General features: G+C 39.7%; 1 protein-coding gene and 1 non-coding gene across 2 annotated transcripts in view; one reads left to right on the top strand and one right to left on the bottom strand.

Moving 5' to 3' along the window:
* MPHOSPH8 (M-phase phosphoprotein 8) overlaps nucleotides 1–15,740 on the top strand; it is a 48,979-nt gene that overhangs the window by 7,011 nt on the left and 26,228 nt on the right. Inside the window, exons 2-3 of the mRNA XM_023517242.1 lie at nucleotides 9,953–10,108; nucleotides 14,596–15,484. Coding sequence (XP_023373010.1) covers nucleotides 9,953–10,108; nucleotides 14,596–15,484 — 1,045 coding nt within the window. The remainder of the gene's footprint in view (nucleotides 1–9,952; nucleotides 10,109–14,595; nucleotides 15,485–15,740) is intronic.
* Nucleotides 5,219–5,323, bottom strand: LOC111727449. The gene has a single exon (XR_002775010.1). It is a non-coding gene; the product is annotated as a U6 spliceosomal RNA (small nuclear RNA).

The following is a 15,740-nucleotide window of genomic DNA, read 5'->3' as shown; positions in this document are numbered from 1 at the left end:
GAGAGCTGCTTGAAATCTTGTTGCACAAAGGAGGTTTTAGGAAAAACCTAAACTGCTGTAGAAATTCATTGAAATGCTTAGTTACAATTGTACATTTTTCCTAAACTCTTCATAGACATAATGCATTCAGAACCACTGGTCTTCTTTATTTCATTTTATTTATTTATTTACTTTATGTTTTTGAGAGACATAGTCTTATCCTGTTACCTAGGTTGGAGTGTAGCGGTGTGATCATAGCATACTGTAACTGTGGACTCCTGGGCTCAGGCAGTCCTCCTGTTCCAGCCTCCCCAGTAGCTGGGACAGTAGGTGTGGGCCACAACAACCAGCTAATTCTTAAATTTTTTTTGTAGAGACAGGATGTCCCTATGTTACTCAGGCTGGTTCTGAACTGGCCTCAAGTGATTCTACTGTCTTAGTCTCAAAGTGCGGGGATAACAGATCTGAGCCACCGCTTCTAGCTGATTTTTTTTTCTTTTTAACAAAAATTTTAAGCAATGATCTAGTGTGTATTATTTGGTAGGATAGGAGGATTATTGCCTGCCTTTTAGCTTGGCTTACTGGTAAGCTAAAGGAAAACTTTGCCTACTAAGAAAATAGACTATGCTGGGTTGGCACCCATAGCTCAGGGAATAGGGCATCAGCCACATACACTTAAGCTGGCAGGCTCGAGCCAGCCCAGGCCTGCTAAACAACAATGACAACTGCAACAAAAAAACTAGCTAGGCATTGTGGTGGATGCCTGTAGTCCCAGCTCCTTGGAAGGCTGAGGCAAGAGAATTGCTTAAGCCCAAGAGTTTGAGGTTGCTGTGAGCTGTGATGCCATGGCTTTGTACTGAGGGTGACGTAATGAGACTCTGTCACCAAAAAAAAAAAAGACTGGAATTTTGAAGAGTAAATTTATAAATCCTAGGGCCATCATGAAGTTTCCTGTTATGTGGCAAAGCCTGGACAGTATTTGGATCTACATGACTCCTATAAAAGGACAGCTAACAGGGGTTTCATCTGTTTCTGGATACTGCTATGCCTCTAGGACCCAAAAGGTTCCTGACACATAGTGACCACACTCAATAAATATTGTATTTATTTATTTAGAGACAGAGTCTCACTATGTCTCCCTGGGTAGAGTACCATGGCATCACAGCTCACAGCAACATCAAACTCTTGGGCTTAAGCAATGCTCTTGCCTCCCAGGTGCCCACCACAATGCCCAGCTGTTTTGTTGTTGTTGTTGCAGTTGTCATTGTTGTTTAGCTGGCCTGGGCCAGGTTCAAACCCACTACCCTTGTTATATGTGGCTGGTGCCATAACCATTGTGCTATGGGTGCCAAGCCTCAATAAATATTTATTGAATAAATGAAGCAAAGCTGCTGAAATAAAGGCTGATAACAATTATTGGTAATTTCAATCTGGAGCTAGAATTTAATATGCCCCTTAATACTTGAGAATGACTGTTATTGTCTTCATTCTTGTTGATTAGATAAGATTTCACTGGTGACTGGCCTTAAATTTATGACTGTGTTAATTGACATAGAAGTTAAGTTTACTAGTGTCTTCGCTGCTTTCTTTTTTTTAATTGAGATAGAGTCTTGCTCTGTTGAGCCAGACAGAGATGGGATCTACGTTGCAGTGGTGTCATTTCATTGTAGTTCACTGCAACCTCAAGCTCCTGGGCTCAAGTGATCCTCCTGTCTCAGCCTCTGGAGGAGCTGGGACTACAGGTGTGCAGCACAACACCTAGCTAAATAGTCTTTTTTTTTTTTTTTTGAGACAGTGTCTTAGTATGTTGCCCTTGGTAGAGTGCTATGGCGTGACAGCTCACAGCAACCTCAAACTCTTGGGCTTAAGTGATTCTCTTGCTTCAGCCTCCTGCATAGTTGGGACTATAGGCACCCACCACAATACCCGGCTATTTTGTTGTTGTTGTCATTGTTGTTTGGCAGGCCTGGGCCTGGTTCCAACCTGCCAGCCCTGGTGTATGTGGCTGGCGCCCTTGCCACTGAGCTATAAGCACTGAACCTAAATTTTCTTTTTTTATTTTTAGTGGAGATGGGGATCTCACTTTTCCTCAGACTGGTCTCAAATTCCTGAGTTCCACTGATACTCCCACCTTAGTCTCCCAGAGTACTGGGATTGCATGTGTGAGTAACCCAGAATGGCCTGTAAATACTTTTTTAAAAGCTGTATTGAAAGCTGGGTATGGTGGCTCATGCCCATAATCCTAGCACTTTAGGAGGCCCAGATGGGTGGATTGCCTGAGTTGAGGAATTAGGAGACCGTCCTGAGCAAGAGCAAGACCCTAGTCTCTCCGAAAATAGAAAAACCAGCCAAGTGTTGTGGTGGGTGCCTGTAAGTCCCAGTTACTGGGAAGGCTTAAGGCAAGAGAATATCTTGAGCCCCTGGGTTTTAGGTAGTTGTGGGCTATGATGCCATGGTACTCTATCCAGGGCAACAAAGTAAGACTCTGTCTCAATAAGAAAAAAAAAGCTATATTAAATAACTGATTTAGTGTTATTTTTATTTTTATTTTTTAGAGACAGAGTTTCACTTTATTGCCCTCGGTAGAGTGCTATGGCGTCACAGCTCACAGCAACCTCCAACTGCTGGGCTTAGGCAAGTCTCTTGCTTCAGCCTCCCAGTAGCTGGGACTATAGGCGCCCACCAGAATGCCCGGCTATTTTTTCGTTGCAGTTTGGCTGGGGCCAGGTTCGAACCTGTGACCTTCCACATATGGGGCTGGCGCCCTACCCACTGAGCCATAGGTGCTGCCCTAGTTTTATTTTTTTACACATACAAATACAAGGATCATTTATTCTCATGACATGTCATTGATAAAATTGGCATATTTCTGCACTAATATAAGGAGATAAACTTTTTTTTTTTTTTATTTTTGAGACAGAGCCTCAAGCTATCACCCTGGATGGAGTGCTGTGGCATCACAGCTCACAGCATCCCCCCACTCCTGGGCTCAAGTGATTCTGCTGCCTCTGCCTCCCAAGTAGCTGGGACTACAGGCGCCCACCACAGTGCCTGGCTATTTTTTGGTTGCAGGTATCATTGTTAGTGGGCTCTGGCTGGATTCAAACCCACCAGCTCAGGTGTATATGGCTGGCGCCTTAGCCGTTTGAGCCACAGGCACCGAGCCACAGATTAACTCTTGATATTTCCACCAAGACCAAGCACTAAGCATGTGGCTGCTTTTAGGCAGTTCTGCATAAGATTTTTTTCCCCACTCATGCATGCTGTCTCACCTTTGTTTAATCTCTTCAATTTCATTTATTTATTGGTTTGGGGCCTATATCACAGTGGTTACAGTGCCAGCCACATACACTGAGGCTGGCGAGTTCGAACCCTGGGTCGGGCCAGCTAAAATAACAGTGACAACTGCAACAAAAAATAGCCGGGTGTTGTGGTGGACACCTGTAGTCGCAGCTACTTGGGAGGCTGAGGCAAGAGAATCACTTAAGCCCAAGAATTGTAGATTGCTGTGAGCTGTGATGCCATAGCACTCTACCAAGGGCGACATAGTGAGACTCTGTCTCAAAAAAAAAAATTATTTATTTATAATGCCATGGCGTCATAGTGTACAGCAACCGCAAACTCTTGAGCCCAAATGATTTTCAGGCCTGAGCCTCCCAAGTAGCTGGGACTGTATGTGCCTAGCACAATGCCTGGCTATTAGAGACCAGGTCTCACTCTTGCTCAGGCTGGTCTTAAACCTGTGAGTTCAAGCAATCCACCCACCTCGGCCTCCCAGAGTGCTAGGATTATAGGTGTGAGGCACCTCGAATCTCTTCAGTTTTAACTCCACTCTTTCTGAAGCACTTACAAAAGTTGTACATAGAAGTAATTTTCCTTTTGTACACCATTTTGTTAAAAGAACATGCATATATGCTCAACTGATGTAATATCACTGTCCTCCCAGTTAATGTAGCTAAGCTACATTACTATTTTATAGTTTCACAGATTTTCAGAATTACCATTAAAAGTAAGATTTTAAGTATATCCTTTTTTCATTATTTCTTAATTTCTAATCTTTATAAATGTTGATACTTGGTTTTCCTACAAGTGGTAGAATGAAGGGCAGCTTGGGTATAACTGAAGGGTAAAATGGGAGGTAATAGTCCTTGGCACTCAGCTTGGAGAGTTTATCTCTTTGGTAGTGGTAGGAATAGAATCCGGCCAGTGTTATGTGGAGAGTTAGAGCAGTGCTCTGCATTTCCTGCAGACAGCCATGTTGATTGTTCTTCTCCATGAGATTGGGTATTGAGCAGAAAAGATAAAACTAGAAACCTGGAGAAGCAAACATTTGGACTATGTATAATAAAGATTAGTAGCCATAAAGTAGTAAAAAAAAAAAAAATTCATATAGATGGAGAAAAATGGGCAAAAGACAAAACAGGTAATACATTTTTTAAAATTATAGATGCACATAATTTAAAAAAATAGAAATTTTATTTATATATTTTTATCATAAATTTTATAATTTTAAAAGTATCTATTAACATAAAATTAGCTATTTTTGAATTATTTTACAATTAGCCATTTTAATTATTTTAAAGTATACAACTCAGTGGCATTAATTGCATTCACAGTGTTATGTATCTGTTACCACTATTTCCACACCACTATTTCCACAACCATTTGATCATACCAGGGACTCTAGAACTGTTAAACAATAACTTACCATTGCTCCTCCAGTGAGTCCCTACTTTTTGTCTACTGAATTTGCCTATTATAGGTACCTCACATAAGTGGAATCATAAATATTTGTACTTTTGTGTTTTGCTTATTTAACTTAGTATAATATTTTTAAGAATTATCTGAGTTGTAGAATGTGTCATGATTTCACTCCTTTTGATAGATGGAGAATATTCCATTTTGTGTATGTACCACATTTTATTTATCTATTTATTCATCAGTAGACACCTAGGTTACTTCCCCTTTTGGCTATTGTCAGTAATGCTGTAGTGAACATTAGTATACAAATGCTTGAGTCCCTGTTTTCAGTTCTTTTGGTTTTATTTGCTGGTTTATAGGATGATTTCATATTTAATTTTTTGAGGAACTGCTTGTTTTCCATAGCAACGGTACCACTTTACATTCCTAGCACCAACATAAGAAGGTTCTAATTTCTTAGCATCCTTACTGACAGTACTTTCTATTGGTGTTTTTTTTTTTTAATATCCATCTAATAGGTGTAAAGTGCTATCTCTTCTTTTGTATAGAATGCTTCATGAATTTGCATGTCTTCCTTATGGAGGGGCCATGCTAATCTTCTCTGTATCGTTTCAATTTTAGTATATGCACAGCCGAAGTGAGCACTCATTTTGTGGTTTAGATTGGTGTTTCCCTAAGGACTGGTGATGTTGAGCATCTTTTCATGTGCTCGTTAGCAATTTGTGTATCATCTTTATAGAAATGTCTGTTCAAGTCATTTATTTTTGAATTGGTTTGTTGTATTATTTGTGAGTTATAGTGGTTTATTTAGTCTGGGTACTACTTCCTTATCAAACATGATTTACAAATATTTTCTCACACTTTGTGGGTTATTTTTTCACTATGTTGGTCATCTCCTCTGATACATGAAAAGTTTATTCTTTTTTTTTTTTTTTTTTTAAGAGATGTTGCTCTGTTGTCCAGGCTACAGTGTGATGGCATGATCATAGATAGCTGTCTGTAACCAAGCAATCCTCCTGCCTCAGCCTCTCAAGTAGCTAGGACTCATACCATTATACCTGACTAATTTTCTAATTTTTTTTTTTTTTTGAGACAGCCTGTGTCACTCTCGGTAGGGTGCTGTGGTGTCACAGCTCATAGCAACCTCAAACTCTTAAGAGAATTAAGCAATTCTCTTGCCTGAGCCTCCCAAGGAGCTGGGACTACAGGTGCCTGCCACAACGTCTGACTATTTTTCTGTTGCAGTTGTCATTGTTGCTTAGCTGGCCTGGGATGGGTTCGAACCCGCCAGCCTTGGTGTATGTGGCTGACTCTATAACCACTGTGCTACATGCACCAAGCCTAATTTTTAAAGTTTTTTGTAGAAGCATGGTCTTACTATGTTGCTCAGACTGGTCTGGAACTCCTGGCCTCTACCAGTCCTTCCACCTTGGCCTCCAAGAGTGATGAGATTACAGGCATGAGCTTCAAAAAAATTTAATTTTAATGAAGAATAGCTTTTCTGTTTGTTTATGCTTTTGATAGCATATCAAAGAATCCATTGTCAAATCCAGAGTCATGAAGAGTTACTCCTATGTTTTAAACTTAGTCATTTTAGCTCTTAAATTTAGCTCTGACCTTTTTTGTTTTTTTAATTTTTGAGACAGCATCTCACTATGTCACCCTCTGTAGAGTGCAGTGGTGTCATAGTTCACAGCAACCTCAAACTCTTGGGCTCCAGAGATTCTCTTGCCTCAGCCTTTCTTGTAGCAGGGACTGTAGGCGCCTGCCACAACATCTGGCTTTTTTTGTTATTGTTTGTTTAGCAGGCGGGGGCTGGTTCAAAGCCACTAGCCCCTGTGCATGTGGCTGGCACCCTAACTGCTGAGCTATGGGCGCTGAGACACTTTGACCTTTTTTCTTTCTTTCTTTCTTTTTTTTTTTTTTTTTTTTTTGAGAGAGTCTCCCTTTGTTGCCCTCAGTAGAGGGCATCACAGCTCTTTGGATCCTCCAACTCCTGGGCTCAAGCGAGTCTCCTGCCTCCGCTTCCCAAGTAGCTGAGACCACAGGTGCCTGCCATAATGCCCGGCTATTTTTTGGTTGCAGCTGTCATTGTTGTTTGGTGAGTCCGGGCTGGATTCAAACCTGCCACCTTAGGTGTATGTGGCTGGCGCCTTAGCCACTTGAGCCACAGGCACTGAGCCACTTTGACCTTTTTTAGTTAATTTTTTATATGGTGTTCAGCTTCATTCATTTGCATATGGAGATTCAGTTGCCCTGGTACAGTTTGTTTCCCTATTGTGTGGACTTGGCACCTTTGTCAAAAATAAATTGGTCATAGATTTTTGCTTTTATTTCTGATTCTATGTCCTTATTCTGGTACCACACTGTTTTGATTTTTTTTTTTTTTTTTTTTTTGAGACAGAGTCTTACTCTGTCACCCTAGGTAGAGTGCTGTAGTGTCATCATAGCTCACAGCAACCTAGCAATCCTCTTGCTTTAGCCTTTCAAGTAGCTGCGACTACAGGTACCCACCATAATGCTTGGCTTGTTTTCCTATATTTAGTAGAGATGAGGTCTTGCTCTTGCTTAGGCTGGTCTTGAGCTCAGAAGTTCGAAACCAGCCTCAGCAAGTGTGAGACCTGGCCTTTATTAAAACTAGAAAAACTAGCTAGGCATGGTGGTGCACACTTATAGTCTCAACTACTTGGGAGGCTGAGGCAGGAAGAGTGCTTGAGCCCAGGAATTTGAGTTTACTGTGAGCTGTGACACTGTAGCATTCTATCTAGGGTAACAGAGTAAGACTTTGTCTCAAGAATATATATTTTATTTTGCTTTGAGAAAGCCAGTAATGATTCTAAGAAGCAGTAATGATAAAGGATATGGTTAGTATACTATATCTCTGTTAACCCAAAGCATATGTTTCACCTCACAGAATTCCACTCTGACTTTTATATTTTTAATTTCTTTTGTTCAAAAGAGGACCCCATTTTTTTTTAATTTTAATATTTTTTTGTTGTTGTTTTTTGAGACAGAGTCTCAGTTGCCCTCAGTAAAGTACCATGGCATAGCTCATAGCAACCTCCAATTCTTGGGCTCAAGTGATCTTCTTGCCTTAGCCTTCCCAGTAGCTGGGACTACAGGCACCCACCGCAATGCCTGGTTGTTTTTAGAGATGGGGTCTCACTCTTGCTCAGGCTGGTCCTGAACTTCAGAGTACAAGCAATCCACCCACCTTGGCCTCCCAGAGTGCTAGGATTATAGGTGTGAGCCACAGCGCCTAGCCAGGACCCCATTTTAAGTAGCTGATTTGAAGAGTTCATAATCTAAAGTCATTTTTCTCCACCGGATATTTTCTTTTCAGTATGTAAACTGCTAAATGGCAAATGACTGAGTCAGTTATAAAGAATTTGTACTATAGTAAAAGCTAATTTATAATAACTGTCAATCGATGACAAACTTCTACACCCATGCCTAAAAATTAAGTACAGTATTGAGGTCAGCATTAGCATGATTCTTCATTTGGTCAAATTTCTTTTCCTAAATAACACTGTCAAGAAATCCAAAAATGAAACCTTAGTGAGTCCTTCCAGAGGTACATAATTTTCCAATGATTTTCTCTGGTTGTAGAGTCTGTTCAGTCATTTTCTGAAACCTTTTCTAGTTTAACTTTTGCAGTATTTTCTTGATGTATTTGTTTTCTTCTTTTGCTCTTTCTCCCTGGCCTCAGTTATCTTGGCCAACTTCCAAGACAGGACGGCACTTGCTAGGAATAGTGGGATAAGGGCCAGAATAACTGTAGTCAGGAAGCCACGTGGGTCTTTTGTAGCCTGTGCTACAACATACTTGGCCCAAGTCTCTAACATCTTCGTGGAAGTCTTAGGAAAACTTAAGCTTGAGTTGCTATCTCTTAACTTTGTCCTAGTATTATATTAGTGAGGCAATCACAGTTCTAGACCACCTTTGGTGGTTTGTTGTCTTCTTTAGTTCTACCATACACTTCTGAGAGAAGGTTTAAATTCATTAGACCAGAAGCCTGGCTATTTTTTTTTTTTAACTCCATTGATCTACTCTTTTGGAATTTATTTTAACAACCTAATGAGATACACAAGGATATTACAGCTTTATTTATAAAGTAAAAAAATTGGAAAGGATCAAAACAACCTTTGTAACAAAGGAGTTTTGTCATATTTATATGATGGAATGGAATGATCTTAAGACACTAAAGTCATATTTTTGAAAAATACTGGAACAAGAAGTGCTTGATATATAAGTGAAAAGGCAAGGTTAAAAATTATTCCAATTTTGTTGTTTTGTTTTTTGTTTGTCTTATTTAGAGTTATTGAGACAAAGTCTCACTCTGTTGTTAACTACGCTGTAGAGTACAGTGGCATCATCATAGTTCACTGCAAGTTCAAACTCCTGGGCTTAAGCAATCCTCCCTCAGCCTCCTGAGTAGCTGGGATTATAGGCACCTGCCACCACACCTGGCTAATTCTTTCATTTTTGGTAGAGATGGGGGTGGGAGGGTATCCAGCTGTGTTCCTTAGGCAGGTCTTGAATTCCTGGCCTCAAGCAATCCGCCTGCCTTGGCCTTCCAAAGTATTAGGATTACAGGCATGAGCCACCATGCTTAGCCTATCCCATTGTTTTAAAAAACAACATATGGCTTGGCACCCATAGCTCAGTGGTTAGGGCACCAGTCACATATACCCGAGGCTGGCAGGTTCCAACCTGGCCCGGGCCTACTAAACAAGAGTGACAACTGCAACAACAACAAAATAGCCGGGCATTGCAGCAGGTGCCTGTAGTCCCAGCTACTTGGGAGGCTGAGGCAAGAGGATTGCATAAGCCCAAGAGTTTGAGGTTGCTGTGAGCTGTGATGCTATGGCATTCTACAGAGGGCAACATAATGAGACTGTGTCTCAAAAGAAAAAAAAAATACCATATGTGTGTTAATAAATCTAACATGTGAAAGAAAATAGATCAAATTGTTATATCAGTATCTTTGGGTGATTTATTTGGTTATCTTCATTTTTCATTGCTTTTCAAATCTACACATTGTTTTGTGAGATCAGAAAAAGACCTCAGTCTGCATTTAAGAAAAAAAGGGCAGCGATAGTGTTTCTCAAACCACTTGCCTCTGGAGAAGGACATACTTAATAATGTGACATTAATTTCCATTTAGAAGCAGTTTTAAAGTTCTTTCCTATTTTCTCAGCAGTGGTGTGTTTTGGGAAATGTAATTAAGTCAGCAGTAGCCTCATTGGCCTTTTTTAAATTTATGTAACAGGGTAAAGTGCTTTATAAAGTTCGCTGGAAAGGATATACATCGGATGATGATACCTGGGAGCCTGAAATTCACCTGGAGGATTGTAAAGAGGTGCTTCTTGAATTTAGGAAGAAAGTTGCAGAGAACAAAGCCAAAGCAGCCAAGAAGGACATTCAGGTATCATGTTTTGACTCAACATTTGTTTTTTTTGTTTGTTTTTATGTATATAGTTCATCATAAATTTTATTGTTTTAAATTATGTGTACTGAATAACTTACAAATAACAAAATATTCCTCAGTGTAAATTCCATATAGACAGTTGGTTCTTACAAAATGCATTCAGTGACTTTTGTTGAATTTTTTCTGTACCCAAGCTACAATTGCAGTTGACAAACAAGTATAGTTGGGATGTGAATATTGGTATTAAGAGTAAGATGAATGTAGAAAAAAAAGACATGTCAGAACTTTACTTGTTCGTCTAAGATGTGACCAACTTGTTTTTTAATACTTTGTTTAATCTGCATTATTAGCTTATCTTACATCTTTTACTGCTACTTAAAATAAAACCTTTCTTAGATCACACCATCAAGCTACAAATTTTAGTCCATTTCAGATTACTCACAGGTTGATTTTCCAGGTCTTGTTCTTTTCCCTTCACACTTCAATTTTTAGCTTTTTTAGTAGCTCTTTCTGATATAATAGATAAGACTAAAGACATTGGAGGAACTCAGATAAGTAAAAATTCTGTCATCAGCAGTTTGGAAAAAGATTTGATGGTGGGCTCGAGTTGGGTGATGTGAAACTAAGGCATAAATTTGATTCCTGGGTTTTTCTTTTCTTTTATGGATTTGTTCTTGTCGTTATAGCTCATTGCAACTTCAGGCTCCTGGGCTCAAGTAGTCTTCCGGCCTCAGCCTCCCAAGTAGCTTGGACTGCGGGCTAGAACTCCACCTAATTTTTCTGCTTTTAGTAGAGAATAGGGTCTCACTCTTGCCTAGGCTGGTCTGGAACTCCCGACTTCAAGGAATCTTCCCTCCTTGGCCTCCCAGAATGGTAGGATTACAGGTGTGAGGTATCATGTCTGGCCAGGATTTGTTAACTTTTTAATCCTTAATTATCTTATTCTATGAATAATTGAGTTAGCTTTATTGATGACTCTTATGGGAACACCCTCATTTAAATTTTCCAAATTTCAGTTACAACTTCTGATTATTTATAAATAAAGGCCACTTACATTCAACTTCTTGCTTTTATCTTTAGAGTTTTCTCTATTTTTTTAAGAAATAATTACCATATCTTAGAATATTGGCAGGGGTTCTTAAACTTAGAACTATGTAGTGAGAATTTCTCACATTAGGAAACTGATTTTTGATTATTACTTATTTTAAGTGCAGAACATTGACCTCCTTTCTCCCTGTTATTTGTTTTAACCATCTTTTTAAAAATGCCTACTATTTTTTTTTAATGAACAAAACAATATCAGGACCCAGTTTTGACTGTGTGTATTGGTTGTTGATAAAAATAATAGCAATAACAGAAGCAGCGGGTATTTACTGCATACATGCCAAACACTGGATCAGCCCATTAGTATATGGATGACGATGGGGCAACTAAAACTTAGAAAGGTGAGGAATTAGCCCAGGTCACCCACTTAGCAAAGACAGGGCCAGGCAGCTGCAGTCTTTATCACTGTGCAAGGATGTCTTTAGTTTGGGCCATATCTTGCAATATAGTTGAAGAATAGAACTACCAGTTTTATAAATTCATGCTATAGTGACAAGGCCTTTAATAATATGGTCTTTTTTTATACATCTTTTTTTAATTTTTCGTTGCCGTTTTTTTTGGCTGGGGCCGAGTTTGAACCCACCACCTCCAGTATATAGGACTGGCGCCCAACTCCTTGAGCCACAGGTGCCTCCCAATAGTATGGTCTTAATTTTTTTATTTTTTACTTATTTTTTTAAGACAGAGTCTTACTTTGTTACCCTTGGTAGAGTGCCATGGTGTCACACCCAAGCTCTTGGGTTTAAGCGATTCTCTTGCCTCAGCCTCCCAAGCAGCTGGGACTAACAGGCTCCTGCCACACTCCTGGCTATTTTTAGAGATGAGGTCTCGCTGTGACTCAGGCTGGTCTCGAGCTTGTGAGTTCAGGCGATCCACTTACCTCAGCCTCCCAGAGTAATAGGATTATAGGCATGAGCCATTGTACCCAGCGGATAGTATGATTTTTAAATTGCTGAGCAAAGCTGGGTGTGGTGGTACACGTTTGTCGTCCCAGCTACTGGGGAGACTGAGGTAGGAGAATCACCTTAGCCCAGGAGTTTGAGGCTGCAACGAGCTATGACAATACCATAGCATTTATTTAAACAAACAAAAAAAAATTAAGCAGATTGCTGGGTACTCTTATAATTATTATAAAGGAACCCCTCTACAAAAGGAGTTTAGATTAGAGACTTTTATCTTCTATTCTTTTGTTTTAGTTATACTTCACCTTTTTTTTTTGAGACTGAGTCTCAGTCTGTCACCCTGATTAGATGCCATGGCCTAGCTCACACATAACAACCTCAAACTCCTGGGCTCAAGCAATCCTCCTGCCTCAGTCTCCTCAGAAGCTGGGACTATAGGTGCTATCACAATGCCTGGCTAGTTGGGGTTTTTTGTGGTTTTTCATTCTGTTTTTGTTTTTATCTATTTCTTTCTTTCTTTCTTTTTTTTTTTTTGAGACAGAGCCTCAAGCTATCCCCCTGGGCAGAGTGCTGTGGCACCACAGCTCACAGCAACCTCCAACTCCTGGGCTCAAGCGCGTCTCCTGCCTCAGCCTCCCAAGTAGCTGGGACCACAGGCACCCGCCACAATGCCTGGCTATTTTTTTTGGTTGCAGCCGTCGTCGTTTGGCGGCCTGGACTGGATACGAACCCGCCACCTTAGGTGTATGTGGCTGGCGCCTTAGCCACTTGAGCCATAGGCGCTGAGCCGTTTTTATCTATTTCTAATAGAGACAGGGTCTGTCTCTCACTTAGGCTGGTCTCAAACTCCTGAGTTCAAGCAATCCCAGAATGCTGGGATTATAGGCATGAGCCACTGCACTAGCCTATACTTCACTTTTCTAGAATAGATACCTGCTCTCATCTTCCATATTTCTTTCCCTTCAAGCACTCATTCCTTCAAATACACCTGTTTTACTAAGTGATTAATTCATATTCCTCTCAAAATTTAGACTTTTTGACTGGTTTAGAGCATATTTCTTTGCTACCTTATTAAGAAAAATTTGTTGAAACTGCTGCCAAGAGGTCTTGCTGTAAAGAATATTGGGATTATTGTCCCTTTGATGTCATGGTGTTCATTTTATTAATTTACTTATTTTTTGAGACAGAGTCTCACTGTGTCGTCCTCTGTAGAGTGTTATGGCGTTACAGCTCACAGCAACCTCAAATTCTTGGACTTAAGCAATCCTTTTGCCTCAGCCTCCCAAGTAGCTGGGACTACGGGCACCGGCTGCAACTCCCAGCTATTTTTTTATTGCAGTTGACTAGCTGGCCCGGGCCGGGTTCGAACCCACTACCCTTGGTGATGTGGCTGGTGCCGTAACCACTGTGGTATGGGCACCAAGCCTGTGATGGTGTTTAAATCATCACTTGTTCTTCATTTGCTAAGCCCAGTTAAGCCCAACTTACAGCTTCTTGTTTTCAAAAAAATTTTTTTTTTATTTTTTTGAGACAGAGTCTCAGGCCATCCCCCTGGGTAGAGTGCTGTGGCATCTTATCTCACAGCAACCTCCAACTCTTGGGCTCAAGCAATTCTTTTACCTCAGCATCCCGAGTAGCTGGGACTACAGGTGCCCACCACAATGCTCGGCTATTTTGTTGTTATAGTTGTCAATTGTTGTTTAGCAGGCCCAGGCCAGGTTTGAACCCACTTGCCTCAGTGTATGTGTCCAGCACCCTAACCCCTGAGCTATGAGTGCCGAGCATATTCCCACTATCTTTTTCACCCCAGAACCATCTCTTTCTTAGGTACTGTAAGGAAAACATTTTTTGAAATATGGTTGTCTTTTCTCTTCCTCCTTTCCAACCCCAAGTCATTTAGACAGTTTTAGGAGATGGGAACTAAAAATAGTGCATGGTGGTTTTGTGTCTGTGCAAATACTTTATTCTTAAGTTTCTTTTTTTCAATTTCAGAACAGAAAAATATAGGAAATGTTTAACATTATGTAACACAAATAAAATTAATTGGGAAAATAGGTATTCCTGGACAATCTCAGTTCCATATATAACTGAAAATTAGTGAGATCCAAGGTCTTAGAAACTTTGTCTTGGATTGGTAACTACTTTGTTGGCAACCAAAAAAATGAGTTAGAAATGTTGAAGTTAAAAATAATTTATTAACCCACTGTGACACCATTATTGTCCACTGTTGTGTCCTTTTGGGGACTTCAGTGGCACTGAAGTTTTTGTCCCTGTGTTTGATCTACTTTTAAAAATTGATATTCATCATCACCAGTAGGACCTATTTGCTAAATCAAATATATAGGTAGAATATAACTTCTGTTTAGGTAAGTAATTTTAGAGAGTTGAGATTCTGCTTGGGAAAAAAAAATTTTCTACCAGGTTTCAAAAACCTTGTTAAATTAACCAGTGTATTTTAACTTTTTTTGTATTTTATAGAGACTGTCATTAAATAATGATATATTTGAGGCAAACTCTGATAGTGATCAGCAAAGTGAGACAAAGGAAGATACTTCCCCAAGGAAAAAAAAGAAAAAATTAAGGCATAAAGAGGAGAAAAGCCCTGATGATCTGAAAAAGAGAAAAGCAAAGACTTGGAAACTGAAAGATAAATCCAAATCAGACCTGGAGAGCTCCTTGGAAAATGTAGTTTCTGATTTAAGGACAAAGAAAAGAATTTTAGAAGCTAAAGAAGAATTAAAGGAATCCAAAAAGCCCAAAAAAGATGAAATGAAAGAAAATAAGGAATTTAAGAAAGTTAAAAGGGCTGAAATAAGAGATTTAAAGACTAAAATAAGAGAAGATCCCAAAGAAAACAGAAAAACAAAAAAAGAAAAATGTATTGACTCTCAAGTGGAATTTGAATCGAGTGTACTTAGTGATTCCCCCTTTCAAGAAGATGACAGTGAAGATTTACATTCTGATAACAGAGAAGAGAAACAAAAAATTAAAAGTGCAAAAGATAGAGTGGGCCAAGATGCATGGCAGGACCAAGCTTTTGATAAACAGCTGGATAGCGCCACAAGTGCTGAGGAAGATGTTGATGTCAAGGCCAGGAGGAAAAAAAAGACCCTGAGAAAGGCTGAGGAACCCAAAGAGAGCAGGAAGCTAGAAAATAAGAATGCGTTCTTAGAGAAGAAAACTGTGCCTAAAAAACAAAAGAATCAAGAGAAAGGCAGAAGTATCGAGTTAGAGAAGCTGACACCTGCTGCTGCTCAGATGCCAAAGTGTTTAAGATTGGGTAGTGAAGAGAGAGGCTTCAGGTCCAGTGACTCCACTGAGGAGGTAAGGGTGAAATACTGGAAGCAAACTAGCTCTAGTGTGAGAGGTTAAGAAAGTTTTACAAATAGATAAACTATAAGAAAGTGTTTCTGTCATCAGGGAGTTATTGAATAGTGTGACAACTATTTTAAACTGTTTTAAATGCTGAAGATCTTCAGCTTTTGGGAACACCACCTCCCAGTTTCTTTTTTAGTCTCTGGGTATTTTTTTCTGGCTTATTTTTTTCTTAGATTAATTATAGCCAGAAAACTGGGGACTAATTTGTGAACAAAAGTCAAGGGTTTTTTTTTTTTTTTTTTTTT

Source organism: Otolemur garnettii, unplaced genomic scaffold (assembly GCF_000181295.1).
Source record: "Otolemur garnettii isolate 467f Iridium unplaced genomic scaffold, OtoGar3 scaffold00106, whole genome shotgun sequence".
Classification (NCBI taxonomy): Eukaryota; Metazoa; Chordata; class Mammalia; order Primates; family Galagidae; genus Otolemur; species Otolemur garnettii.
Note: the sequence above shows the minus strand (reverse complement) of the source record. Positions and strands in the feature narration are given on the sequence as shown.